Source organism: Entelurus aequoreus, linkage group LG10 (genome assembly GCF_033978785.1).
Source record: "Entelurus aequoreus isolate RoL-2023_Sb linkage group LG10, RoL_Eaeq_v1.1, whole genome shotgun sequence".
In the NCBI taxonomy this organism is placed as follows: Eukaryota; Metazoa; Chordata; class Actinopteri; order Syngnathiformes; family Syngnathidae; genus Entelurus; species Entelurus aequoreus.
In genome coordinates this window covers 68,841,500-68,858,782 of record NC_084740.1, presented here as the reverse complement: position 1 = coordinate 68,858,782, position 17,283 = coordinate 68,841,500, and the positions used below count along the sequence as shown (strand labels likewise).

General features: G+C 37.0%; 1 protein-coding gene across 1 annotated transcript in view; it reads right to left on the bottom strand.

Moving 5' to 3' along the window:
* Positions 1-13,430, bottom strand: part of vtcn1 (V-set domain containing T cell activation inhibitor 1) — a 15,126-nt gene extending 1,696 nt beyond the window's left edge. The window contains exons 1-5 of the mRNA XM_062059708.1: positions 13,290-13,430; positions 13,127-13,213; positions 12,054-12,118; positions 5,203-5,559; positions 2,494-2,745 (exon numbers count right to left, since the gene is read on the bottom strand). Of these exons, the coding sequence (XP_061915692.1) occupies positions 2,494-2,745; positions 5,203-5,559; positions 12,054-12,118; positions 13,127-13,158 (706 nt within the window). The 5' untranslated portion in view covers positions 13,159-13,213; positions 13,290-13,430. The remainder of the gene's footprint in view (positions 1-2,493; positions 2,746-5,202; positions 5,560-12,053; positions 12,119-13,126; positions 13,214-13,289) is intronic.
* Between the last annotated feature and the right edge of the window lie 3,853 nt (positions 13,431-17,283).

Below are 17,283 nucleotides of genomic sequence, written 5' to 3'. Positions count from 1 at the left end.
TACTTATGTCTGACCACCCTGCTGCATGGTGGTGGTCCGGTGGAACCAACAAAAGACTTATCCTTTGCTGTCATATCTCGCTTTCTCCTATTTATGCGTTCAAGCTTCTTCCACACCCAGCGAACGTGTATTTTCCACAGCAGGAGACACTATCTGTCCAGAACGCTCACGCATCCTGCCTGAGAAGGCAAGAACTGTCTCTGATTTTATACTGTACCTGCTGCTAATCTGGACTGGGTTTTGCAAGTTGTTTCTTATTGTTTATTTGCTTTTCTGCACCAGGTTAGCCCATCAGTGGGAGCACGGTAACATTTTTAAGTACCTGCAGCATCATACACTTGTGTGTGTAAATGTGTTTTCATGAGGTTTTCAAAAATAAAGCTCTCTTGAGGAAAGTGTACCACTGGGAAAATGTATTCATAATTTATAATATTTATATTCAAGTTCATAGATTTGATATTTATATTCTAGTTGAAAACAGCCCTGTGAGGAATTTATAGTAAAGTACATACAAAGTTAATAGAATTAAAATTGATGGAGAATGTCAGACTATTTCATTCAGAAAGACTGTAGGTTAGCTAGCTCATTTAAAATATCCTAAACTTTTTTTTGACCCCGCCTCTTAAAAGAATCGGAATCGAAACAAAGAATTGGAATCAGAATTGGAATCGTTCGAATTCAAACGATACCCAACCCTATATATAACTGTCATTTTCATTGTTTTGAATCAGATTTTTATTTTCAAAATGAATACAAATATGTTCAGTTTCCTGTACTTCCTGCTAAATTTCCAATACACTTAAAAAAAAGAATAGTCCACTTTTATCTGCATTTTTCCTCCTCGCAAAATTTCCCTAACAAAATCAAGTAAAATGTTTTTTATTTAACACATTTTTTATTTTACTGTGACTTTTTAAATGCATTGTTATGCTTGAAAATGTATTGGTATAAAGAATAAATCTGAATGTTCTCAAGTATTTCGGATTTTTACACAAAATATTTTTTTCAGCAATTTTTTTTAAATCTAAAAGTGTAACAGAATGTTTGTAAAAGTATTTTTTTGTTATGCTTGAAAATGCTTCATTGTTGGTGAAAAATAAAACTAAAGAAAAAGAATCTGCACATTTAATCTGAATTTCTCAATTTTCTTTTAGATTTTTTCACAAAATATTTTTTCAGCAATTATTTTCATCTGAAAATGTGACACATTTTTTTGTAAAAAAAAAAAAAAAATTACTTGAAAATGCTTTAATATTGTAAAGAAAAGTAAAGAAATTTCAGCATTTCTTTTTCATCTGAAAATGTAAATGTTTGTAAAAAATATTTTTTTTTAGACATTGTTATGCTGGAAAATGCTTCATTATTGGTATGTATAAAACATTCAGAAAAAATCTATACATTTAATCTTAATTTCCTCAAATATTTTAGATTTTTACTCAATATATTTTTTCAGCTATTTTTTAAATCTGAAAGTGTAACATAATGTTTGTAAAAAAAAAATATATATATATATATTTGACATTTTTGTGCTTGAAAATGCTTCATTAGTAAAAAAAATAATTTAGAAATTAATTTAAAGAAATAATCTACACATTTGATCTGAATTTTCTCAATTATTTTAGATTTTTACACAAAATATTTTTTTCAGCAATTTTTTTTCATCTGAAAGTTTAACAGAATGTTTGTAAGAAATATATATTTTCAGACATTGTTATGCTTGAAAATGCTTCATTATTGATATAAATATATATAAAAAAGAAAATAAATCTACATATTTAATTTGAATCCTCAATTATTTTAAATTTTTACTCAATATATTTTTACAGCAATTTTTTAAATCTGAAAGTGTAACATGTTTGTAAAAAATATTAATTTTTGACAATTTTATGCTTGAAAATGCTTCATTAGTAAAAATAAATAAAAATAAAATAAAGAAATTAAATAAAATAAATAATCTACACATTTAATCTGAATTTTCTCAATTTTAGATTTTTACACAAGATATTTTTTTCAGCAATTTTTTAAAATGAAAGTGTAACAGAATGTTTGTAAAAAAAATAAATATTTTTTAGACATTTTTATGCTTGAAAATGCTTCATTATTATTAATAATAAAAATAAATTAAATTAAAGAAAACATCTATCTTCTTTGAAACTGCTTCATTATTGGTACAAAATTAAAATACAATTTAAAGGAGAAAATCTACACATTTAATCTGAATTTTCTCAATTATTTTATATTTTTAGTCAATATATTTTTTCAGCAATTTTTTAAATTTGAAAGTGTAACAGAATGTTTGTAAAAAATATATACATTTTTTAGAAATTTTTATGCTTGAAAATGCTTCATTATTATTAATAATACAAATAAATTAAAGAAAACATCTACACATTTAATCTGAATTCCCCAATTTTTTTTAGACTTTTACACCAAATATTTTTTTAAGCAATTTTTTTTTATCCAAAGGAAAAAAAAACTTGGTCCGCAACTGACCTGTCACGGTGGCGTCGGCGTACGCGGTCACCAGGGGGTTGTCGATCCTGCAGGTGTATGTGTCGCTGTCATTGATGGGCCGCAAGGTGCTGACTAGGCGGAATGTTTCTGCGGAGATCTCCTGGATCTCGGTGTTGGCCGGCAGGACGCCGCCGTCAGCGTGGAGCCACGTCACGTTGGGCCTGGGCGACCACCTGCTGGCCTCCGCTGTCAGGCCGCCGTCGGACAGGGTGAAGGTGGGCGCTGTGAAGGCTGACAGGGGGGGTCATGTGACTTACACGTTCATAACTGATTATACTTGGAACAATCATCAAATATTGTGAAGGACAACTATTTAAAAATACATCCAATTGAATGTTCACATGCAGAATCTCATTGAAAAAGAGTTGTTGTTGCGATAAAATCAACACATTATCGCTAAAATATGAAACACTGATTTTTGTTTTTGTTGTTTTTCATACTACTTTATTGTAATTTGGAAACAAAATATGCTGTACTTTTTAGAGTTCTGTTATTGGGATTGTTTGACACAAAAGGCGCCTAAAACATAATTTAAAGTTTTCATTTTTGTTTGGTTGTTTTACCTTTTTTTCCATTTTAGTTGTGTCAGATTTTTCCATCTGAATTTGTTTTCATTGTCTAGAGAAATTCTTTTAAACAATTTTTTGTATGTATTAAAACCCAGAATTGTATTGTTTTATTCTTCAAGTTTACCATCCAAATTTTGAATAACTTTTCTAGAGAAATAAAAAAAATATCAAAAATTGGATGTAACAACCCCCAGAATTTTATTTTTTTTCCGATCTGAATTTTTCATAGATTTTCCTAAAAAATGCACTATAAAATATTGACACGTAATACATCCCAGAAATATCCATAAAAAATATCGGTGTGTAAATAAGCCAGAATTTTATTTAATTTTATCTAAATTTTTGTAACACATTTTTTTCAAGATACATTCACAACAAGTATTTGTATGTGATAAACCTAAAATTTTATATTTTCTTCATCTGAATTTTCAATATTTTTTTTGTTTCAGAAATTCATAAAACATATTTGTATGTAGTAAAACCCAGAATATTTGAAATTCCCCCGGCCCTCCGTTTTCATTTGATTATTTTAATACATAGCCTAGAAACAATATTTAAAGAATATTTGTATGTATTAAAATCCAGAATTGTATTTGTTTTATTTTTCCATTTTTTTCCATCCAAATTTTTAATCCAACTTTTTTTATTGGCATTTTGAAATACAGAAAAAAGTGCAAGTCGAAACAGTACAATTTTAAAGTCAGAAAATTCTTCCCACCCTTTCCCTTTTCCATCCAAATTTTTAATACGTTTGAGAGAAATTATTTTAAAAATTGTGTATACTAACCTCAGAATTGTATTTGATTTTCCGTCTATTTTTTTTGAAAATCTGAATTCAAATGGATTTTCCTGAGAAACTCATAAAATATTTGTATGTAATAAACCCCAGAAATGTTTTTTTTTTATCTAAATTTCCAAATAAATTCATAAAAAATATTGGTCAGTTTATAACGCCAGCATTTTATTTAATCACGTTTTTAATCTAAATTGTCAACACATTATAACAAATATTTGTATGTAGTAACATTTTATTATTTTTTTCTCATTTTATTTGTTTTATGCTTCCAGTTTTTCCATCAAAATGTTTAATAACTTTTCTAGAGAAATAATTAAAAAAAATGTTTGAATGGAACAAACCGCAGAGCTGTATTTGTTTGATTTCCATTTTTTTCTATCTGAATTTTTTAATAGATTTTATTGAGAAATTCATTATACAATATTTGTATGTAATAAATCTCACAAATGTATTTATTTATTTATTTTAAAATCTGAACTTTCAATAAAATTTAATAGAAATTAAAAAAAATATATTGGTATGTAATACAAGCCAGAATTATATTTTATGAAGTTTTTAATCTACATGTTTGACCATTTTTTTCAAGAGAGGTTGATGCCAAATATTTTATATAGTAAACCCCACTTTTTTTTTTCTGCATTTTATCATTCGAATTTTAAAATTTTTTTTTTTTAGAAATGTATACTTTACGTTAAAAACATTTGAAATATTTACCCTACCCCATTTGTTCGTTTGAATTTTCAATATATTGTCATAATTCATAAATATTTGTATGCAATAAAACCCACATTTTAAAAAAGGTTTCCCCCTCCATTTTTTCCATCAGCTTTTTTGTAAAGGAATTATTTACAAAAATAGTTGTATGTGATTAAACACACTTTTTTTCCATCTGAATTTTCAATACATTTTCATGAAATTTTTAATGATTTTTTTGTTTTTTCACATAAAACCTGACATTTAACTGTTAGGTCATTTTCCTTTTTCATGATTATTCTTTTCAAAACCAATACAAATATATTCAGTTTCCTGTACTTTTTTTCCAAACAATATATTTAACTTTTATTAGCATTTTTTTTCTTCTTGCAAATTTTTCTTACAAAAGTCTGGTAAAAAGTTTTATTTTTTAAACAAAATGTTTATTTTAACCATGAAACTTGCTTATTTCATTAAAATTGTTTATTTCATTAAAAGTGTTCATTTTACTATTGTGTAATTCATTGCATTGTTGTTTTTTCCACACAGAATGTCGTGTTGCTACACAATGTTGTGTTTATGGCGTTCAATACCAAGAAAAAGTGGGACCTGACAGGTGAGTGTGAGTACCTGCTGTCCTCAGGCGGATGTTGACCTCGCCGCTGCCCTCCGAGTAACTGACGGAACACGTGTACTCGCCCTGGTCCTCGCGTCTCACGGTCCTCAGCAGCAGCGAGACGTTCCCTCTGACCACCGCGTCGGTGAAGAGCTCCGCCCTGCCTCTGTACTGAGAGTTCTGGTCGCCATTGCTCTCGGCGCCGTCCTCGTAACGAAAGACGACCCCGGTCAGCGACGCCTTCGTCCACGTGACGGAGACCTGCCTGAAGCTTTGCTCGCCGTCTGCTGGCAGGAAGCAGTTGAGGACGTGATCTTGGCCCAAGTTGGCCACAGGAAGTCTGTTGAGACTCTGGACCACCGACAAGGAGCCTTAAAGACGCAGAGTTCAGCATGTGGAGAGTCAACTCAACTCTTTTCATCAAGTCGTCAAAAGTATTCATGTTCATGGTCAAAAATATAAAGATTCATAGTCAAAAGTAGAAAGAATTGTAGTCAAAAGTATAGATTCATTGTCAAGAGTATACAGATATATAGTCAAAAATATATACAAACCCCATTTCCATATGAGTTGGGCAATTGTGTTAGATGTAAATATAAACGGAATACAATGATTTGCAAATCCTTTTCAACCCATATTCAATTGAATGCACTATAAAGACAAGATATTTGATGTTCAAACTCATAAACGTTAATTTTTTTGGCAAATAATAATTAACTTCGAATTTCATGGCTGCAACACGTGCCAAAGTAGTTGGGAAAGGGCATGTTCACCACTGTGTTACATGGCCTTTCCTTTTAACAACACTCAGTAAACGTTTGGGAAGTGAGGAGACACATTTTTGAAGCTTCTCAGGTGGAATTCTTTCCCATTCTTGCTTGATGTACAGCTTAAGTTGTTCAACAGTCCAAGGGTCTCCGTTGTGGTATTTTAGGCTTCATAATGCACCACACATTTTCAATGGGAGACAGGTCTGGACTACAGGCAGGCCAGTCTAGTACCCGCACTCTTACTATGAAGCCACACAGTTGTAACATGTGGCTTGGCATTGTCTTGCTGAAATAAGCAGGGGCGTCCATGATAACACTGCTTGGATGGCAACATATGTTGCTCCAAAACCTGTATGTACTTTTCAGCATTAATGGTGCCTTCACAGATGTGTAAGTTACCCATGTCTTGGGCACTAATACACCCCCATACCATCACAGATGCTGGCTTTTACACTTTGCACCTAGAACAATCCGGATGGTTCTTTTCCTCTTTGGTCCGGAGGACACGACGTCCACAGTTTCCAAAAACAATTTGAAATGTGGACTCGTCAGACCACAGAACACTTTTCCATTTTGCATCAGTCCATCTTAGATTGGCTTGGGCGTTTCTGGGTGTTGTTGATAAATGGCTTTCGCTTTGCATAATAGAGTTTTAACTTGCACTTACAGATGTAGCAACAAACTGTAGTTACTGACAGTGGTTTTCTGAAGTGTGCCTGAGCCTATGTGGTGATATCCCTTACACACTGATGTCGCTTTTTGATGCAGTACTGCCTGAGGGATCCAAGGTCACGGGCATTCAATGTTACGTGCAGTGATTTCTCCAGATTCTCTGAACCTTTTGATGATATTACGGACCGTAGATGGCGAAATCCCTAAATTCCTTGCAATAGCTGGTTGAGAAATGTTGTTCTTAAATTGTTCGACAATTTTCTCAGGCATTTGTTGACAAAGTGGTGACCATCGCCCCATCCTTGTTTGTGAATGACTGAGCATTTCATGGAAGCTGCTTTTATACCCAATCATGGCACCCACCTGTTCTCAATTAGCATGTTCACCTGTGGGATGTTCCAAATTAGTGTTTGATGAGCATTCCTCAAATTTCTCAGTCTTTTTTGCCACTTGTGCCAGCTCTATTGAAACATGTTGCAGGCATCAAATTCCAAATGAGCTAATATTTGCAAAAAATAACAAAGTTTTCCAGTTCGAACGTTATATATCTTGTCTTTGCAGTCTATTCAATTGAATATAGGTTGAAAAGGATTTGCAAATCATTGTATTCTGTTTTTATTTATGACTTACACAACGTGCAAACTTCACTGGTTTTGGGGTTTGTAGATTAATAGTCAAAAGTATAAACATTCATACTCAAAATTATAAAGATTCATAGTCAAAAGTATAAAGATTCATAGTCAAAAGTACAAAGTTTCATAGTCAAAAGTTTAAAGATTAATAGTCAAAAGTACAACGATTCATAGAAGTATAAAGATTTGTAATCAAAAGTATAAAGATTCATACATAAAATTATAAAGATTCATAGTCAAAAGTATAAAGTTTCATAGTAAAAAATATAGATTCATTGTCAAGAGTATAAAGATTCATAGTAAAAAATATATAGATTCATAGTCAAAAGTACAAAGATTCATTGTCAAAAGTATAAAGTTTCATGTCAAAAGTATAAAGTTTCATACTCCAAAGTATAAAGATTCGTAGTCAAACGTGGATTCATTGTCCAAAGTATAAAGATTAATAGCCAAAAGTATTAAGATTCATCATCAAAAGTATAAAGATTCATAGTCAAAATTATAAAGATTTATAGTCAAAAGTATAAAGATTCATAGTCAAAAGTATAAAGATTTATAGTCAAAAGTATAAAGTTTTATAGTCAAAAGTATAAAATTCATAGTCAAAAGTATAAAGATTCATACTTAAAAGTATAAAGATTCATAGTCAAAAGTATAAAGTTTCTTAGTAAAAAATATAGATTCATTGTCAAGAGTATAAAGATTCATAGTCAAAAATATATAGATTCATAGTCAAAAGTACAAAGATTCATCGTCAAAAGTATAAAGTTTCATACTCCAAAGTATAAAGATTTGTAGTCAAACGTGGAAAGATTCATTGTCCGAAGTATAAAGATTAATAGCCAAAAGTATTAAGATTCACCATCAAAAGTATAAAGATTCATAGTCAAAAGTATAAAGATTTATAGTCAAAAGTATAAAGATTCATAGTCAAAAGTATAAAGTTTTATAGTCAAAAGTATAAAGATTCATAGTCAAAAGTATAAAGATTCATAGTCAAAAGTATAAAGATTCATAATCAAAAGTATAAAGATTCCTAGTCAATAGTTTAAAGATTCTCAGTCAAAAGTTCAAAGATTCATAATCAAAAGTATAAAGATTTTTAGGCAAAAGTATAAAGATTCATAGTCCAAAGTATCTATCCATCCATCCATCAATTTTGCCGCCACTTATCTGAGTCCGGGTCACAGGGACAGCAGTCTAAGCAGAGATGCCCGGAGTTCCCTGTACCTGACTACCTCCTCTAGTTCCAGCATATTCTAGGTCTGTCCCAAAGCCTTCTCCCGGCTGGACATGCCCGAAACACCAGGCAGGTGTCCAGAAGGCATCCGTAGTAGATACCGAGCCACCTCAGCTGGCTCCTCTCGACGTGAAGTAGCAGCGGCTCTACTCTGAGCCTCTCCCGGATGACCGAGCTCCTCAGCCTATTCCTTAGGGTGATCCCACACATCCTGCGAAGGAAACTCATTTCTGTATGTCTATATTCGTGAGCTTATCCTTTCGGTCATTACCTAAAAGCTTGTGACCATAGGTGAGGGTAGAAACGTAGACTGACCGGTATATCAAGAGCTTCACCTTCTGGCTCAGCTCCCTCTTCACCACCACAGAACGGTACAGTGATTGCATCAAGGCTGAAGCTGCACCGATTTATCCGTCAATCTCGCGTTCCATTTTTCCCTCACTCGTGAACAAGACCCCGAGATACTTGAACTCCTCCACTTGAGGCAGAACTTCACTACCAACCCGGGGGGTGCAGTCCACCCTTTTCCGATTGAGAACCATGGCCTAAGATTTCCCAGCAGCTTCACACTCGGCTGCAACCGCCCCAGTGAACGCAGAAAGGTCCCAGCTTGACAGGACTACATCATCTGCAAAAAGCAGAGATGCGATCTTGTGGCCACCAAACTGTAAACCCTTAACACCCTGACTGCGCCTAAAAATGTTGTCCACAAAGACAATGGTTTTTGTTCCAGTTCTGTCTCCTTGAACAACGTTTGTCTAATCTTGAACGGGGTTGTGCTGAAAATGAAATTTTGTTGTAATTGTGCAATGAAAATAAAGATCTATCCATCCAACAGGATTGGTGACAAAGGGCACCCCTGGTGGAGTCCAAGGTCCACTCTGAACATGCCTGGCTTACTACCGGCAATGCACACCAGACTGCTGCTCCGATTGTACAGGGACTAAATGGCGCATAGCAACGGACCCCTGACCCCATGAGGGACACAACCAAATTTCTTCTCCAAATCCACAAAACAGTAACGGCCGGACTCTCCTCTCCAGCACCCTGGAATAGACTTTCCCTGGGACGCTGAGAATTGTGATCCCTCTATAATTGGAACACACCCTGCGGTCCCCCTTCCTGAAAAGGGGGATCACAACCCCGGTCTGCCAATCCAGAGGTACCGCCCCAGACTTCCACGCTATGTTGAAGAGATGTGTCAGCCACGACAGTCCCACAATATCCGGAGCCTTGAGGTATTTGGGGAAAATCTCCTCCACTCCTGGGGCCTTGCCACTGGGCAGTTTCTTGAATACCTCAGCAACCTTGGCTCTAGTAATGGACATGTCCTCTATTACTGAGGGTGTGTCTGTAAGATTGACAAGATCCTCAAAGTATTCCTTCCATCGCCCAACTCCCCAGTAGTGGTCAGCAGCACTATATACAGTGTGGACAGGGCACTGCTTCCCTCTCCTGAGGCGTTGGATGGTTTGCCAGAATCTCTTTGAGGCCGACTGAAAATCCTGCTTCATGGTCTCCCCAAACTCCTCCAGAGCCCAATTTTTTGCCATCACCGAGGTCGTGGTTTTCTTGGCCTGTCGGTACCTGTCAGCTGCTTCGGGAGTCCCAAAAGCGAGCCATGCTCGGTAGGCCCCCTTTACCTCTAGTGTTCACCATCGGGTTCGGGGGTTGCCGCCACGACAGGCACCAACGGCCTTGTGACCACAGCTCCGATCAGCAACAGATGCAATGGAGGTATGGAACACTGCCCATTTGGACTCAATGTCCCCTACCTCCCTCGGAATGCAGTAGAAGCTCTGCCTGAGGTGTGAGTTAAAGATCAGTTGGACAGGAGCCTCTGCCAAACGTTCCCAGTATGCCCTCACTAAACTGTTGGGTTTGCCAGGTCTGTTCGGCATCCTGATCCAACTCACCACCAGGTGGTGATCAGTTGATAGCTCAGCCTCTCTTCACCCGAGTGTCCTAGACATGCGATCGCATATCTGATGATACGACTATGACGTGGATCATCGACCTGCGACCTAGTGTGTCCTCGTGCCGAGTGCACTTGTGTGCACACTTAAGTTTGAACATGGTGTTTGTTACGGACAAACCGTGGCGAGCAAAGAAGTCCAGTAACAGAACACCACCCTGATTCAGATTGGGAAGGCTGTTCCTCCCAATCACACCCCTCCAGGTTTCGCTGTTGCTGCCAATGTGAGCGTTGAAGTCACCCAGTAGAACAACGCAGCACCCCCTTGCACTCCCTCCCTCCTTGGGGCGGCATGGGTTCCAGGTTCGATCCCCGCTTTTGCCATCAGTCGATCCCCGATTTTGCCATCCTCGTCACTGCCGTTGTGTCCTTCACACACCTGCTCCCAGTGCCACCCACACTGGTTTAAAATGTAGCTGAAAGATGTAGACATTGGGTTTCACTATGTAAAGCGCTTTGAGTCTTTAGAGAAAGGCGCTATATAAATGTTAGAATAATTGTTTTTAAATTATCACAAAAACTTTGTATTACATTACATTGTGTTCCTGACAAGAAGACAAAAGGCTGCCTTTGAAACCTACCAAGAGTAAGACTCGTAAAACTCCACTGTGTTGGGGTGGGAGGGAAGCAAGATGAAGGTGTTCCTGTGTTCTTTCATGTAAGGTAATCAACAGAAGGATGTTGTTCTGGCCCAAGGACTTCAGATTGGAGAGAAGACAGGATCTGCCCAATTTCCAGACGACCTCTTTTTGAAGTATTTTACGAACTCTTTTGGAATTATTTTAATTGTACTCTTTTTCAACTATTTTACTAACTCTTTTTGAACTGACCTTTCCTGTGAATTGTTTACGACCTTTTCTGTGAACTTTTTGCGACCTTTGTCCTTTGGAAACAGTGGTGGCCATGTGGTCGGGGAGGGTCCAAAATAAAAGGAGGCGGCGTGCAATCTTTTGGCAGAACGTAATGACACTGTATAAGGGTACAGATATGCACGTTTCTCCTCACTGAACCACATTGAATTCTGTCTCTGTTTGATTCTTTGCCTCTTGTCTTGTTTAATAGATGTCATCAGTGTTTGAACCTGACAATAAATAGAATTCACTAATTCACATTTCACATTCCAGGGACCCCAAGAAGGCCTTGTACACCTAACTGCCACAGTCAAAGCCTGTCTCCCTACCCGAAGACGCAAGGAAATAACCCTCTCGTTCAATGGAGGTGACTCCAACACAAAGGCTAATAATAATCCCACACCTGCCCTGCGCCTACCACCCATGGCAACTCCGGCGTACAGCAAAGTCCAAACCCCCTCCAGGAGTTTGTTTCCAGAGCCTATGCTATACGTTGAGGTGAGCCCGACTACATCTACACGGTATCTCTCCACCTCACGCACAAACTCAGGCTCCTTCCCCGCCTGAGGGGTGACGTTCAATGTCCCGACAACCAGATTTGGCAACCAGACTCCCATGAATCCCCCCCTGCAGGTGGTGGTTCTGCGGGGCTGTCCAAAGTGTGAAGATTCAAAAGATTCATATTTCATCGCAAGTGGATCATTACTTTTGCACACATGACTTACCTGAGAGGGTCAAGGCCAGGATGAGGATGATGAGGGCCGAGAAGACCACGACGAGCGTGATCATGCTGCACACACACACACACACACACACATTACCGAATAAAACACCTTTTTCAAAACTCATTATTGAATATTTGGATTTGCTTCGGAATAACAATGATTTAAAAAAATGGCGATTCAGATGTAATTCAATGTTTCCAAGCACTCTTAAAATGTTCGTCAATGGGGACTTTTTTTGTCCCGTGATACTAAGCTGCTCTTAAGTTTGGAATCTGACGGAGCAGAAAAAAACTAAAATGCAACAAAATAAGTTTTATTAGTAATCTTATTCAAACTCAGGTCAGATCTTTATCCCTTTCATGGATAAAGGATGAAAACTCATTTTGTGCACATTTTTCTGAATAAAAAAACCTGACATAATTAGATTAAATGGGCTTTGAAAGGGTTAACGTAAATCCAAAAACATGACATGTTAGGTATTTTTATTTAGGACTTAAAAGCAAAAAAAGTAGAATAAAATATGAATGCAACAATTTTTGATGCACTCTATTTTTGTTTACCGGGCTAACATTTTCCATCAATTTTAATACATATAAATGAAATTATAAATAAAAAAATATATACATAAATAAGTACAAAAATATGAATAAAAACAATAATACAAATATAAATAAAAAATATCATAAAATATTTTTTTATAAAAATTTAAATGAGGAAAATATTTAATTTAGTGTAACACAACCAAAGTTATGGCCAAAAATAGAGTAAAAATTTACCTAAAAGGACAAATAAATCCCTAATAAAGGGTATAGTATAAATACAGTACAATTTTTTAGCAGAGTTTTTCGTCCTGACGGTACTTAATTGCTTTTAAATGATGTACAGTATGCACTAAAAAGTTTTAAAGAAAAAAATGTGTTTAGAGTTGAAAATATAATTAGAATGAAAAATGAGAATAAATAAATAAAAGTATTATTATCAGCGGTGTTATTATTATCAACATTTTTGGACTCATCACAAACATACATAGTGAGCACTTTAACGCAGAACACAACAGAAGTTTCCATGCTCACGTGTAGAAGATGATCTGTCCCAGAGACGCCATGGTCGCTCTCACGACGTCTTGGCGAGGTCAAGTGGGACGCCAAACATTTCTTTCCCTAAACCAGAAATGAAAGATGCAGGGGGTAGAAAAAAACAAAAGACTCTTGCAAGTACACCAAGAGTCAATATTACCTTTTGAGGTGTGGTCACGGACGTCTCTTTGCTTGTTTGGCTTATCAAAATAAAGCTACTGTCTTCTGCCGGGAGAAAACACAGACTGCTGGGAAATACAACACACTACCAGCATTATTATTATATTATTTCTTATTTACATTTGGATTTTTTTCTTTTTTTTGGCTAATCCTGATGGATGGGTTGTAGTTATACAGTACTTGGGGAAAAAATACAATAAAAAAAATGTAAGCGTTGTAATTTTTTGTTTTGCACTAAATTATACTGAGTTACCTATTAAGAGGAAAACAAATTAAATGCATGCTGTGTGTAATGAGTATTGTATGAAAAACAATACAATAGAATGTAGTACTAACAGCTACAGTAGTTTTATACAATAGTAATGTACAGTATTTACCTTGGAAAGGCTGCTTTTCCGTCAAACACACCATCCGCAGCTTCGCCATATTTTCATGGATAAATATCTGCCATTTTTTAACATCCTTGGCTGGCGTTATTTACTAATTCTGATTCTGTATGGGGAAGACGAGCTGTGCTACGCTCCAAGAGCTTCACCAGGTTAGCTAGCTACACAATCTGGCATTTTTCTTTTAATTCAATGATTACTAAAAAAAAAAAAAAAAGGGTCATACTTGTATAGATAGCGCTTTTCTACCTTCAAGGTACTCAAAGCACTTTGACACTATTTTCCACATTCACCCATTCACACACACATTCACACACTGTGTCATGATCTGTGGTCTGCATTATGTTTTTGTTATTTTCTGTTTGTTTTTGGACTCCTTTAGTTCCTGTTTGTGCACCTCCTGAGTTTAGTCATCATGGTTACTTACTAGTTTCACCTGCCTCAAGTGTTCGGGACACGCACTTGCTCTAATCAAGAGACCAGTATTTAAGCCTGTCTTTGCCTGTCAGTCGGCCTGGCGTCATTGCTTGTGCGCCTTTTTGTTTGTATCTATTTGAGAGTCAAGATTAAATCATGTTCCTACCTTCAAGTCCTGTCCGGAATAGTCCGTTTGCGTCCTGAGAGAACAAACCTCGCAGGAAGCTGCGAAACCCCCCCCCCGTTATGACACACTGATGGCGGGAGCTGCCATGCAAGGCGCTAACCACGACCAATCAGGAGCAAGGGTGACGTCTCTTGCTCAAGGACACAACGGACGTGATTTGGGGGGTAGAAGCTGGGTACTGTGAAGAATGCATATATATATGTTTAAGAGTTATTTATTTTTATTCATAGTCATGTTTGAAGCAGCTAGTGTTTTTCCATTTGTACTCTTTCTATTTTTTATCTTATGTCTGCAAGTAAGCTATGTGTGTTACCTTGAAGGCTTGCACTGTAGAAGATGGAATACTCCCTTTTGTCTTATCTGTACTGGAACAATGAGGCCGTGTTCCTTTTTTCGGATGGTGGGTGGGGGGGATGGGGTATTTCTTCATGTGCAAGAAGTGGGCTCTTCCGTTTGAGTGTCAGATCAACTAGAGCAGCCGATATGAATGTATTGGTTGTGTTGAACTCCTAAAGCTTTAGAATAAACTAGAAAATATCCCAACACCGTTTTGATGGTCCTTCTTACTCAGCATATATGTCATCGAAAGAACTTGGGATTGACCAGTATCTTAGATTCCCTTGGAGGAAAAACTGGTCCGACGCAACAGGATCAAACTAGGAACCCTCAGGTTGCTGGTACGGTCACTCTCCCAACCTCGCCACGCCGTCCTCTTTTTCTTCTCAGCAGAGTCCTTCACACTTATTTTCTTTCTTTCCATGCTTGGAAAAAACAAAAAAAGTTATGTCCTTTTCTAGCTATAAACTAATGCTAGTGAGATTTCAATGCGATATCTGCTACGCCAACTAGTGGAGGGGAGGCGCGTAACCTAAATTTAGCTTGCAACCAAAAGCACAACAATTAGAGAGAGGTGTGTTTATTCAGGACAATGCATATTGATGAACAATCGGATTTATGATTGCCAGATTATATTTTAGTTGCTAATCTACATCTGTAATCCCGAGATATTTTGCCAAGAGAGCTAATATCTCATATCTTGAAAAACTTGTATACCGAGGTATCGCTGTACATCTTGTCGGTCACAGATCCGTTTTACGGGCAATTATCGAGACAAATTCACTTAACACGCCTCAGACCATAATGCAATCTTTTAAGAGGTAAAGTAATCCCCAGGTTTGCTGTTTTTGTCGGATACGGACAAAGAATTGGGACAAAAACAGGCTGATTGTTTTTGTTTACTCCACTCAAGTTAGCTGGATTCAACTGGTACGAGAAATGTACCTGAAAAGTTTGGTCGGAGAGCAAGTGGCGACAAACAAACCGTAGTTCGTAGTTGGGTAGTCTGTAGTTGGTAGTTAGGTAGTACAGTTACTTGCAAAAGTATTCATACCCCTTGAACTTTTCCCTATTTTTGTCACATTACAACCACAAACGTAAATGTATTTTCTAGAAATGTTATGTGTTTTACAAATAAAAAACTGAAAAGGGCAATGTGCAAAATAATTCAGCCCCCTGGTCAATACTTTGCAGAACCACCTTTTAGGGTATGTCCTAGGGCTGGGCGATATGGACCAAAGCAGATACCGCAGTATTTTTAGTCTACCGGTATTTTAAAAAAACGTGTTTAAGGTTGCTTAAGTGTTTTATGACTGGATAACCAGTGTTGAGAGTACTTAGATTGTTGTTTGTTCTAAGTAGTAACGTGTGCTTCGCCGGTCAGGTGCGGAGAAGGGCAAACGGCTGTAACAAGGCACATCAAAAGATACTGGTATGGCGGTATACCGCCCTGCCCATGTATGTCCCTACCAGCTTTGCCAATCTCCTGACTGAATTGTTTGCCTATTCTTCTTTGCAAAACAGCTCAGGCTCAGTCAGATGGAGAGCGTTTGTGAACAGCAGTTTTCAGATCTTGCCATAGATTCTCGATTGGATTTAGGTCTGGACTTTGCCTGGGACATTCTAACAAATGTATGTGTATTTTTTTTTAAACCATCCAATTGTAGCCCTGGCTTTATATTTAGGGTCGTTATCCTGCTGTTAGGTGAACCTCCGCCCTCAGTCTCAAGTGTTTGGCGGACTCCAACAGGTTTTCTTCCAAGATTGCCCTGTATTTAGCTCCATGTATTTTTCCATTAACTCTGACCACCTTCTCTGTCCCTGCTTAATAGAAGCACCCCCAGAGCATGATGCTGCCACCACCACAATTGCCGTGGGGATGGTGTGTGCAGAGTGATGTGCAGAGTTAGTTCTCACACATAGCGTTTTGCATTTTGGCTAAAACGTTCAATTTTGGTCTCGTCTGACATGTTTGGTGTTTCCCCAACATTGCTTCTGGCAAACTTCTTCTGGTTTTAACAATGGTTTTCTTCTTGCCACTCTTCCTTTCAAACCACAATTGTGCAGTGCACGACTACTAGTCCTGTGGACTCCCCCACCTGCGCCGTGGATCTATACACTTGGTCCAGAGTCACCATGGGGCTCTTGGCTGCATCTCTACTCAGTGCTCTCCTTGTTCGGCCTGTAAGTTTAAGTGGACGTCCTTGTCTTGGTGGGTTTACAGTTTGTTCCATAGTCTTTCCATTTCTAGATGATGAATTGAACAGTGCTCCTTGAGATGGTCAAAGCTTGGAAAGTATTGTATAGCCTAAGCCTGCTTTAAACGTCTTCACAATCTTATTCCTAACCTGTCTGGTGTGTTCCTTGGACTTCATGATGCTGTTTGCGCCCCAATATTCTTTATACAAACCTCTGAGGCGGTCACAGAACAGAAGTATTTGTACTCAGATGGGATTACACACAGGTGGACAGTATTTAGTCATTATCAATCATCAGGCAACCTTTGAAACCAATCAGCTGAACCTCCGAGAGATGGGGGCAGAATATTTTTGCACATTGCACTTTTCAGTTTTTTATATGTAAAAAAACGTTTTGAGTCATTTGTACTTATTTTTCAACCTAACAATCGTATACCACTTAGTGTTGGT